We start from the raw sequence: 12487 nt of genomic DNA, 5'->3' as shown, positions 1-12487 counted from the left end.
GAAAACATTATAATAATCCAATACTTGTGTCTGCCTGTTCCTATATTTCAATATTCTGTGCTCTTCTTCACTGCGCATTGAGTTAGTTAGTTAGAAAATACAGAACTAAGAAAATGCAATTCTAAGAATTATAAGTGTGTCTTGCTGAATTACTTCTGAAAATAATTTCTATTTGTAGTAGTGTACTGTATTTTCTGTGATTTATATCATTTATAACTTTTGACACTGAACGTGTTATGAAGTGTTTCTCTTTTCTTTTTGAAGGGGATAAATGTTGTATGTATGCATACATGTATGCATGCATGAAAGTACATACGTCCATTCAAACGTAGACCGATCCCACCTCATATGCATGCGCTGAGAGCAGACAGTTTATCAGGGATCGAAAGTGAGTTTGTACTGTGTAGTCAGTGTGTACACACACACACGCAATCGCAATCCCGTCGTGGAGGCACAGAACACACATTAACACCCCGTGGGCCGTCGCCAACACACACACACGAGCGAGCGCGCACAACCACACACACACACACACACACACACACACACACACACACCACGGTACATCCATGCGGCCCGTCGCCCGTCGCGAACACACACGGGCGTCGCCCAAGCACACTTTTAGAGACAGTCCTATTTTAAAAGTCTGCGTATGGGGGACTCGCGTATCCGCGTGCCTGGTGTAGCCGGTATCATTGATAATCAATTGGATGTAAACAGACGCGCTCGCTGTACGCTCAACGCATACGCTCGCTTTGAAAAGTCTGGTGTAGACTGTAGAGTGCACTCTAAGAGTGGGCGGGGTCTATGCTGCAGCGTGGTGTTGCCATGTCGGCCTATTGTAAGCGCTTTAGTGGTATTGTGTTTTGGCGTTGGTTGTGAAAGTGCAGGTGGGTGTGGGGACGTGTTGTGAGCTTGTAGATCGGCTGTTTTCCAAGAGGCAAGGTATATGCGTGGAGGCGCTTCGTTTGGCCTTCTTTTCATAGACCTCATTGCTTGTAGGGTTCGTTTGGTTTGGCCTTGTTTTCATAGACCTTGCTGCTTGTTTCTCTCGCGAAACCTGGCAACGACGCATGCGCAGTTTGATCAAGAGTCCCCCGAACCAAGACACCGCCGCCACCACCACCACCGTGAGGTTACTAGAATTATAGGAGGATTTGGAATAGACTCAGGGTGGGGGCGTAGTCTCAGGAGCTGACAGCCTTCGTTGCTCGATCTGTTCGGGAGCAGTCGGTCATCGTAGCTACTTCACTGCCCCCCATTCCGAGGTTCCTAGAGAAATAGAGATACTGTAGAAGGAGGAAGAGCGAGAATTGAGGAGGAAGGAAGAGGTTGGGGTGGAGCCGTGGAGGAGGTCACGAAGCAGATCAATCAGTTTAGTTAAGCAATTGCAGATGTATTAATACGGAGGTGATTGCAACGAGGATTGGTTGTGATTAAGTGGAAGCAGGTGCAGTAGATACGGTGGTGATTGTGAACGGAAGTGGCTGTGAGAAGTAAAGGGAGGTCTCAATTCCTGAAATTGCGTTGATCACAACCTCATGAATCAAGAGTCCACAGAGAGCATTTCCAGCATAGCCCTTAGCATCTGTTTTGATTTACAGGTTTTTGCATAGCCAATTGACTCAATAATTGAGTGCAAGAGAATCATTTAAATAATGATTTTAAAAATACTGATGCTGTAAATACCACAAATGAACTTAGTATGTATTATGCAGAGGCAATTTCATTCACATCCCTAGAGGACATGCTGATAATTACAAGCTTTGACTTGAGAGAGGGGCATGGTGTGCTGTGCACAGTTCCATCAATTGTTATTCAAAGTTGAGCAGGCAACTGATACATGCTGCTGATGTGAACCTTGGAAAGAGATGATGACTGACATTTGCAGAAGGTCAACCAGGTGATGTTCAAACACACACACACACACACACACACACACACACACACACACACACTGGCACTCGCACTCGAACACGTACGTACGCACTCTGCTGGCTGCCTCCTGGCAAAAGGTGAGCTCAAAAGCCCTCAGGCAGAGTGTCCCTGTGCTGAAGAGAGTTCCAGGTGTTAACAGGGCAGAAGGAAACTATAGAGTGCTTGCAAAGCTTGATGCACCTTCTCCAAAATGTGTCCATGTCCATCATTATGCGGTATGCATCCATTAAATTGCTTTATTTCCATACGTTTGCAAAGGGAGCAGCCTTTTTCCTAATATTTTCAGCTCTCTGGATCCAAAGAATAAATGAGAATCACTAAAAAAGGGAAGAAGCAGGGAAGAAGATGAAATAGGAGGTCAAAAGACAGGAGCAGGAAGAATTGAAGAAGAGAGGCATGAACAAAGTATTTTTATGAAAACTACACAGTGTATTTTTCTGTGGAAATAGAGAATGATTTGAGAGATGAGATTCTCTGATGTACTGTATCACCCGCTCTTCCAAATTTCAGCTTAGTTAATCTCATTCAGTGCCAATGAAATAAAAAAATAATTGCGAACTGTGCCAGCAATTTTTCAATTTTCTTATACCTTTTTCAAGTAGTCACAGAATATTTATCTCCAGTATAATCGATCCCCTGATGGGTGCTAATCACTGAGGGTTGCACTGTGTGGTTTCACAAATGTCAATGAGGTCATTGGACCTTGTTGACATTAAAGTCTGCCTTTTGAAAATAACATAATAACATTGAAAAATACATAGTAAAAAAGAATGCTCAGGAGCCGAGATACAGCCTTTTTCAGTAATACGTTAAACAAAAAGTGATTGGAGCAGCAAATCTTCAAATGATGATATCTTGGGTTCTTAACGTTTTTTTTCAATAAAAAAAGTGTTCTTTTCTTTTTTTTCTAAAAACACGTCAAACACGTCATTGGTTTGACGTTATGGCTTATTTGTGCTTCAGTGGCCATGAATGAATGTCATGAGTGAATGTCACTTGAAATAAATGCCATGATTTCACACATGACACAAAACAAAACATGTCTTTCAACAGTTTTTGTTTTTGCTATGAAAATGAATTTGACTTTATGCTAACCATAAATCTGACACTTAGTCTAAAGAAATACTCACCATTAACCACTTCTTCTGTCTTTTTTCCAACATGACCTCTGGCATTTGTAGCGCACTGGAGACAGAGATGAACCAGGAACAAGTGAAAGCTTTTGTCCAATCAACACAATATAAACATATTAGTATTTCTTCTTTTTTTAACGGTTCATGAACTGAGCTCCCTGTCGCTCTTCCCCTCTGCCTCTTTCACATATAGCGTTAACTCTGGACAATGTCCAGAGTCAGGTCGAGACATGGTCTGAAACCTTCACATTCTCTCTTTTTGACCCTCTCCTCATCAGGAATTCCTGATTTCCTGACTGAACACAGAGCACATGACACCAGTCCCCACCACCATCACTTCCAGCTAGCTTGTTAAATTTGATTGACAGAACCAGATACACATGGTGACTGACTGAGAGGGCACTCTGTGGGTTGGAAATGAAACAGGGATCTCCATTGCATGGGGATTGCATGAAAGTAATATCAATACATTTACTTTCAGCTCGCCAAAGGCTGTTGGACTACGGCCCATTCGTCATGAATGATAAAAACTTCGGACATGTGAGTACAAAACACATTTTGCTTTATACTTGTGATTGATGGCTCAAGAACATTTTAAATATTTCAGGGATCTAATGCAGGTTTCATGCATTTGATTAATGCTTTGAAAGAACTGTTCAGTCCATATTATTTGTTACCATAGTCTCTGCTGGATGCCGATGCATTTTAGTGTTGACAATTCCGTAAAATTTATACCGCACGCGGCACGCCCCAGTAAGAAGTAGGGGTGTGCCGATACACTAATTTCACGAAACGATACGATACGATATTTGGCTCACAACTTCGATACGATTTCGATACGATACGATACGCACTTTTTTTATTATGAAAATATATGGAGGAGAAAAAAAGAAAATGCAAACAAATAATTCTGTTTTTGCATTATTCAGACATGCAAACTTGTAGCTTTTCAGCTACAATAGCCGTTTTGAATCCAAATAGTATGACACCTGACCCGAAAAAAAAACATGTTGTCACTCTTTTCACTTCGGGGCCGTTTGCATGCCTGATTATTATGATTGTGTAAAAAAAAAAAAAAAAAAAAAATTTTTTTTTTTTTTTCAAAAACGATATTTTATCGACGATACATATCGTCGCGAAAACGTATCGCGATATATCGCGGGACGATATATCGGCACACCCCTAGTAAGAAGACATCAGTCAACAGTAGAGAAACTTTAAAGTGTGTGTGTGTGTGTGTGTGTGTGTGTGTGTGTGTGTGTGTGTGTGTGTGTGTGTGTGTGTGTGTGTGTGTGTGTGTGTGTGTGTGTGTGTGTGTGTGTGTGCGTGCGCGCGCGTGCGTGCGCGCGCGTGCGTGCGTGCGTGTGTGTCCGTCCATCCGGGAGTTTTTGTAACATCTCACATGAGGTTTTCATGAGGAATTGTCTGAAGAATTTCAGGAATTCTATCACATATTCACACAAGTGGTCAGTTCTCTGTCATCTGTCACATTTACACAATCGGTCGCTCACATTCCTCAGTGCGGTCTCTACAGCCTACATACAATATACCTGGTAACAAAACGTCCAAAACTGTTACTTTTCAGGATTCAAATTCAAAAACAGCAAAAGTAGCAGATCCGCAAGTTCAAAACGCGTGGCTTTGCGCCACGTTTTGAGCTTGTGGATCTGCTACTTTTGATACTTTTGTGTGACGCTGTAGTATGATCAAGAAGGGCATTAATTTATGAAGAAACACAAGATGTTTGAATATGGAGATACAGTAGGAGGTTTCTAGCCTGACACTCAGCCTGAATTTTCATTTCGTTTCACTCCATTATTCAGTCTGAAAGCCCTCTCAATGCAGCCGGTTGCTGAGATGGGGGCGTGGCCAACGTTTTTTTTTTTCAAAGACTCTTGGTTCGTACTGGATTATCCCGATCCCGATTCGTCGAACAGATTTTCAACCGAGGCTGAGACCTCCAATGAGAGCGTCACCAGACCAGAATCGCCTGAACATATTTTTTTAATGGCCGTGGCTAGCGATTCACGGGCTGGAGCCAGGCTAGGAGGTTTCTGCCCGACAGCGACAAAAATGATATTCTGACTCTTGCATGCTTATCTATTTATGCAACCCAATCGCCAGGCTGATTTATGTGTACCTTTGCATTCAAACACAAGAACTGCCGCGCTGTAATTGACAGACATGTAAAATTGATAGGCACCTGTCTTATTTTTTGTCATCCGATAGTGCCAGTGACCATTTGCTGGTGTGTGTGTATGTGTGCGAACACGTGCCTGTGTGCATGAGGACATGGTTAATGTCCTCCACAGACATGATGACATAGCTGATGGATATCGCTAAGGCAGAACTAGGCTTGAGATCAAAAATCACCTAATGAATGTATAAGAGAAACAAAATACTTAAACTTCCTTCATGTGTGATTTTCTTTCATTTCCTTCAACTTTGACCATGGCTTAAGCAAAACAAAAATTTAAATAATTCTAATTAAGATTATTTTTGGGGGTATTTCTGCTTTATTTTGATAGCAACAGTGAGACAGTAAAGGTGGATAGAGAGCATTTTGGAAGCAGCCAGCGGTTGGTCTCTCTGTCAAACACCTAGTTGTCCTGGTCCGTTTGGCCCCCAAATACAAACATCCTTTTCCCGATGATGGTGGCAGATTGACCTGAGGAAGCAGGTGAGGGGGTGCCTCTGGTATTAATTAAAGACCAGACCATAGTGGTGGTGTCCAACTTGTAGATGTCATTAGTGTATTGAGTCAGCAGCACATTGTATCCTCCATAGACATACACAACCTTCCCCAAGACACAGGCTGGATGGCAAAACTTCCCCTCTGGAATGGACCCAGAAATGATTGGCTTGAATCATCTGTGGGTGTCGACATCAAACGCATAAAGGACATTGTAGACCTCACGTGTACCTGTTTAGCTATGTCCTCCCCAGATGTAGATGATATCTTCTATCAGCACAGCTGTGTGGTTGTAGCGAATGGAGGGAACCTCATTCTTCTCTTACAGTTATCACTGGGGTCAACTTCACCCAGCGCAAAGAAGTGTTAAAGACGTGCACATGAATCTTATCACTGACGTGCATGGCACTGTTCCCTCCAAAGGAGTAAACTCTGTTCCCGATTACCACAGCATGGCTGGAGGATGATTTCTGTGCTCCTCCATTGTATCGTCCAACGTAATTTCACCCACTGTTTTACACGGGTAAACCTGTCATGTGATAATAAAGAGGATTTTGATTTTGATTCCGAATCACTGTTGACAGCTATCTTACAAAGATGCAGATCTACTCGTTGGTAAAAGTTTCTAAATGACGTTTTGTTCAATCTGCAATTTTATTATAAAGGCTTTTTTATGGCTTGTGATGACAACGTTGTGATGATTACTTTCTTACTTGCTTTTTTTTTTCTTGTGCCTTTTTTGCAATTTTTTCTTTGTGTTTTGTGACTTTGAAGAAAGTGCAAAACATGTTTCTATGTTTTAAATATTCAAAATAAACTAACTAAATAATGTTGTGATGTCATTGCCGGATACTGAGAAAACAACCTCACCCAAACAGAGCGACGCATTTCAACCAAATAGGTCTTCCTCAGCGTATATGTATACTGTATGCCTTATGATCAGTATACCGTACAAAACAGTATGTCGCGCAATGGGCTTTGCGCTTATGCAGCCAATCCATCCCTTCAGTCATTAAAACTTCACATAAGAAAGAAGCTTTTCAATGGACCAGATGTTTTCTATGGGGAGGAAAAGCCTTACATAATTTTAAATTATATTAGCCACTTGTGCAACATCATTGAGGGCTTGTTAAAGGCATAGCAGACAGTTAATATATATATATGATATATATATTTTTGACCTACCGAAAGGAAGATGAGTTCCATGGCGAAAAGGTATCTTAAATGAAAGCAAATTACCCACATCCAGATTCAGAGGACAGACAATTCTCAATGAGACAACTGATTGGTTCTAGCACCATCTCTGCCGGATGGAAACCTCATTATGTCCAAACCTGTTATGTTTCAGAAAATGGAAAAAATAACCTGTATTTCAATGGATCCAATGTAGTTATTATACGCACTTGTTAATACTTTTCATTCGTTCAATATTTATAAAACCCACAAACGTAACCACTTTCAAAAGAAAAAAGTCAGAACTAGCAGATCTACAAGCAACAAATGCATCGCATTAATAATAATAATAATAACTTGATTTTATAATTAAAATAATTCAAAAACCCAAGGACGCTTTACAATACAAAAAATAAAGAAACTATTTGCCAAAAGCCTGAGTAAACAAGTGTCTCTTCAGTGAGGACTTGAAAGAGCCCAATGTTGGCGTCTGGCGAATCTCCATGGGGAGGTAGTTCCAGAGGGCAGGGGCTGCCACACTGAAAGCTCTATCGCCGAGGGTCCGCTTATTGCTGTGAGGGATGGTGTGGAGCCCCAAGTCAGAAGACCTCATGTTCCGTTTTGCGGTGTAATCCTGGAGGAGGTCTGACAGGTAGCCGTGGGGCTAGGGCATGGAGAGCTTTATAGGTGAGGAGGAGCAGTTTGTAGGTGATGCGGAACTTAACCGGAAGCCAGTGGAGGTGTTTGAGGGTGGGGGTGATGTGCTGCCAGGGTTTGGTATGGATGAGTGCTCGCTCTGGCAGCTGAGTTTTGCACATACTGCAGTCTGTCACACACACACACACACACACACACACACACACACACACACACACACACACACACACACACACACACACACACACACACACACACACACACACACACACACACACACACACACACACACACACCTTTTGATTGATTGATTTATTGAATTTGTTTGCAAAAAAAGGCACGGTGGCACAGATTTATACAAAAGAATACTTAAAGGATAACCCAATAAGCCCAGGGCTTGTTTCCATTGAGGACCTGCCTTTTATGTGATGTTTTATATCTGTGAAAAAAAAAGGTTCCTTGCAAGGTGCAAAGATACTCTTGTGACACCTGGTGGTTGACATTTACTGGATGGACTGTGTGTGACCAGTGGCCATCTCCCCATAGGGATGAGGACATTAAAAACCTTTTGAAGGAATAAACCATTGTAAGCAGAATGTTTTAATGGTCTTCAACATTTTTCAGGCCAACGGCCCCTTAGCTGAGAGAGAGATGAAGCAGGAAGGAACCCCATTAAACTTTTTCATTGATTTCATAGATAGCTTCATAGACTTGTTTAATAGCACCATCATTAGTGTTGTGTAAACGCCTCGCAGCGCAAGGCGCTGTGAGCTTGTAGATCAGATATTTTCGGCTAATGTGCACCTCAGAATAGGGATGCTATAGGGTTTAAGTGGTTAATGTAAAAACATGAAAAAGTTCTTATCTGACAAAGATTTGGTGCCCCCCCTGTAGTAACTCTGAGGACCCCTTACGGGTCCCGGACCCCCTGTTGAAGACACCTGTTTTAGTGTTTAAGTGGATAGGCTATAGCAGTGGTTATCAAACCGTTGACCCCCAAATTAATATGTACTATTTGGCTGCGGACACGGACCCCCATCTGAAAATATTTTGTGCCAGGGACCCACATACAATTTCTGTTGTGAAATATTTCAAAAATAATTCTAATCAAGATTTTTTGAAAATAGCAGATCTATATTTTCAAATAGCCGATGTTTATAGACTGAAATAAGGTTAACAGATTTTGATGCTATCAACCAATATTGCTGCAGACCCCCTGGAACCCCCTCATGGACCACTGGGGGTCCCCAGACCTCAGTTTGAGAACCACTGGGTTATAGCCATAGGCCAGGGGTTTTCAACTGACTGTGAACCAGGGACCACCCTGACTAAGAATCAACCTGGGGACCACTGTTGTGTTGGGTCGATGGGGATATTATGAGCTACGATTTGTGCTTTGGTAACACTTGCTATGCATCCCATGTCTATAGGCCTACATCCCACTGTTTCTCAACCAATGGTCCACGGACTACTAGTGGTCCATGGCATAATTAGGTTGAGAACCACTGATCTATTCCTATCCCACGGTTATCCTTATTATGTTCTTTATCCAACCTTCCATTAAACTTATGTTAACTGATTTACTGATTTGTATCTTAAGTATGAGTGATACATACAAGCATACAGTATGTGATTATATGGGAACATTTCCTAATAATGATGAATCAGGCAATCTGGTACACTTCCCCTTCTTGAGATTCTAATTCCCTTTTCTGTGGAATTTCTTGACCTCCAACTTCCCAGTAACTGACAACACCAGGTCGTTAATGCACTGTTCCGTGGAATAAAAATCTAAATCTTCACTTTCCTTCATTACAAAATGCATGGTCAGGGACCACATGCAATACCTTCACAGACCACCAGTGGTCCACAGACCACCTGTTGAAAACCCTTGCAGGCAACCATATAAAGTAGGATAACTAGGCTACAATAGTTATGGCTGTATTCTCCAGCTTTAATTTCTGGGGCACATCTGGGCAATCTGATTAGTCAGAAAAGGTTGCATATTTTATTGAAACTTGAAAGGCACTCAAAAGAAAGCTTATTCTAAAGAGAACACACTGCCAATTAGTCATTCCTGTATAAGCAATAAAATGTTTTCTAGCTTCTAAAACACCCATTGTTAACCACTATTCAAGAAACTGACAACGACGTGCGTAAAGCGCGCACAGGTGTGGAGCAGTAATATACTGGGTGCATAATTTATTTGTGAGATGATGGTCCCCTGCTGGACAGACAGACAGACACACAGACAGACAGCTTCCCTCCCTTAAGAGCTCAGCAGGATCAGGGGGGAAATGTCTGTTTTTCGTTAAAAGTCCACAGCTGCTGCCTCTTTCGTGACTCCAATTTAGACCTTCCCTGATGTTGTCCAACGCAGAGGAAACAGTGGCGTAAAGTCGAACTTCGTTATTTCCTCAACCCTGCTGACAGAGACACTATCAAACGAATTGATAGATTACGGAACAATTGACATTTCATGGAACAAACAAACTGACAGATTAATTGAACAGCATTTCAATCCGCGTATGCAGTGGTGGAAAAAGTACTCACATATTTTACTTAAGTAAAAGTATCAATACTGCAATGTAGAAATTTACTCTGTGTTACAAGTAAAAGTCCGGAATTCAAAATGTACTTTAGTAAAAGTGCAACATATTAGTATCAAAATGTCCTTAAAGACAAAAACCTACTCATTATGCATAATGTCCCATATTTCACAAGTTTACAAGTATAAAAAAATGTTTGAAAATAGCAGATCTACAAGCTCACAATGCATCACATTGCAACTCATTGTGAGCTTGTAGATCGGCTTTTTTTCAAATGGCCGAAAAGTATAGGGCTGAAGTGGTTAATGTATGTTTTGTAATAATAATGCAAATCTAAAAAGTAGCCTATTATAGTAAGCACGTTTTCAAATTATTGTAGTGGAGTAAAAGTACAATTTGCCTCTGAGATGTTGTGAAGTAGAAGTAAAAGTACTGGGAATTGGAAATACTCCAGTAAGGTAAAAAGTACCTCAAAATTGTACTTAAGTACATTACTTAAGTAAACGTACTTAGTTACTTTCCAGCACTGCACACACATTGTACCGTGTGTGTGTGTGTGTGTGTGTGTGTGTGTGTGTGTGTGCGCGCGCGCGTGCGTGTGTGAGCCGCTGAAGTTCAGACGAGCTGCAAAGCAACTCCGCTCCGCGTTTAGTTCATCAGAAATCAGAATGGCTCCACTGCTCTTTATCCCGAACTGTCAGTAAACATTAGAAGCCTAGTTTGGTGGAATGTCTCAATGTTGATCTGTTAGGCGTAGATTTGATCAACCCGTTCATTCTTTCTTCTCCAGGGAGAGTTTTCTTTGAATTGACAGACTCCTGTCTCGGGTTTCTACGAAATGGGAATATACTTGCATTCACTGCTTTTGCAGTGTTTTGTCTCGAGTTTTGTTGTGTGCAACGCGGTCGCTTTCGCTGAGGAGCCTGCAGCCGGCAGATCGGACGGCTACTGCGGTCGTATCCTCCGGGCGCAGACACAGGGCACCCGGAGGGACGGGTACCATGAGTTCAGACTCCGAGTGGAGGGGGACCCGGAGACCTACCAGCCCGGTAGCACCTACAGGGGTACGGTTACTTTTACAGTCATTGCATTGGTGCTTACATAGAAAAAAAACAACAACAAAAAATACATCAACACATTTTAACATGTCTTTGTAAAATGCAATGCACACTAAAAACCTCAGTTAATTTAACACCGACACTGTGCAAATGTAGCCTAAGCCATTTTTTGTCAGATCTACAAGCTCACAACGCATCACATTATGATGTGTGTTCATGTGCTTTTTTCTGCAAACTTAAATAAAGTGTCCAATCAATCAATCAATGCGTTGTGAGCTTGTAGATGTTTAAGCTTAAAGAGGTTAAATTGATTTTGATGGCATTAACCAATTTTGCTGGGGACTTCCTTGGACACCCTTTAGTCAATATTTAATTCCATTTGTTAGGGTCTAAATTAAATGCGATCCATTTGGTAGTATAAAATTAATACTTGATTTGTAGGCTATTTGCACTAGAGTGCTCATTACACATTGATTTCTGAAATGTGTTTGCTTTTCATTTTAATGTGTGTTAATGGCTGCAGAGCAAAAATGTCGATAGAGACAGCAGCTGAAGGACGTTATCTGTCACCATGTCTTTATCATTCTCTCTCCCTCCCTATGTTTGTTTTTGGTTTCCTCCTCATGATCCCTAAAGGGAGGGGTTTGGCCTTGATAGGGGCCACTTTGTGATATCATTTCTGACCTGACCTATATTTCTTCTTAATTTCCTCTCCCCTTCCTGTCAGTGGGTGACGATATCAAGATGCTGTCCTACACAAATGCCAACTTTTACACAAATCAGTATCAGTACACTCAGTTGGACTTGAACTTGAAAACTTTTTCAACTTGAACACACAGTCCTAACAAGGCATTTTGTCTTGTTTTAAAAACTCAGTGACAGACAGTGAAAAATGTCTTCATTCCAGTGAGTCAGTGCTGGAATGATAAGCTTCAAGGAGATTATTAAAATAATATTACTGCATTGGGGTGTTCAGATTATGAAAATGTGGCTGTGTGCTTCAATCTTTTTGTGGCTAAATCTATTAATCACAATTTAGACATTTAATATTTGTGCAATAGGAACCTACTGTACAGTACACTTTCCACATGACTTTAGTCAGAATGAAATACTTAAACTATTTTGTAAAATATTTTTTTATTATATTTATATATTATATATTATAAAAAATCACTACATGAGCAGTTCTCAGCAATTGTCTTCTAAAATGCAGGGTGTGGCATATACATTAAAATACTCAAGTGTTAATTTAACTCTTTAGTTAAATGTGTACACTCTCCGAGTGAA

General features: G+C 41.2%; 1 protein-coding gene across 1 annotated transcript in view; it reads left to right on the top strand.

Annotated features, from left to right (window-relative positions):
- The first annotated feature begins 10740 nt into the window (after nt 1-10740).
- The window catches only part of spon1b (spondin 1b), a 65330-nt gene continuing 63583 nt past the window's right edge, over nt 10741-12487 (top strand). The window contains exon 1 of the mRNA XM_084058980.1: nt 10741-11206. Within this exon, the coding sequence (XP_083915106.1) occupies nt 10981-11206 (226 nt within the window). The 5' untranslated portion in view covers nt 10741-10980. The remainder of the gene's footprint in view (nt 11207-12487) is intronic.

Source organism: Gymnoscopelus microlampas (genome assembly GCF_963454915.1).
Source record: "Gymnoscopelus microlampas genome assembly, chromosome: 6".
In the NCBI taxonomy this organism is placed as follows: Eukaryota; Metazoa; Chordata; class Actinopteri; order Myctophiformes; family Myctophidae; genus Gymnoscopelus; species Gymnoscopelus microlampas.
The sequence above is the reverse complement of the archived record's forward strand: the minus strand, read 5'-3'. Positions and strand labels throughout refer to the sequence as shown.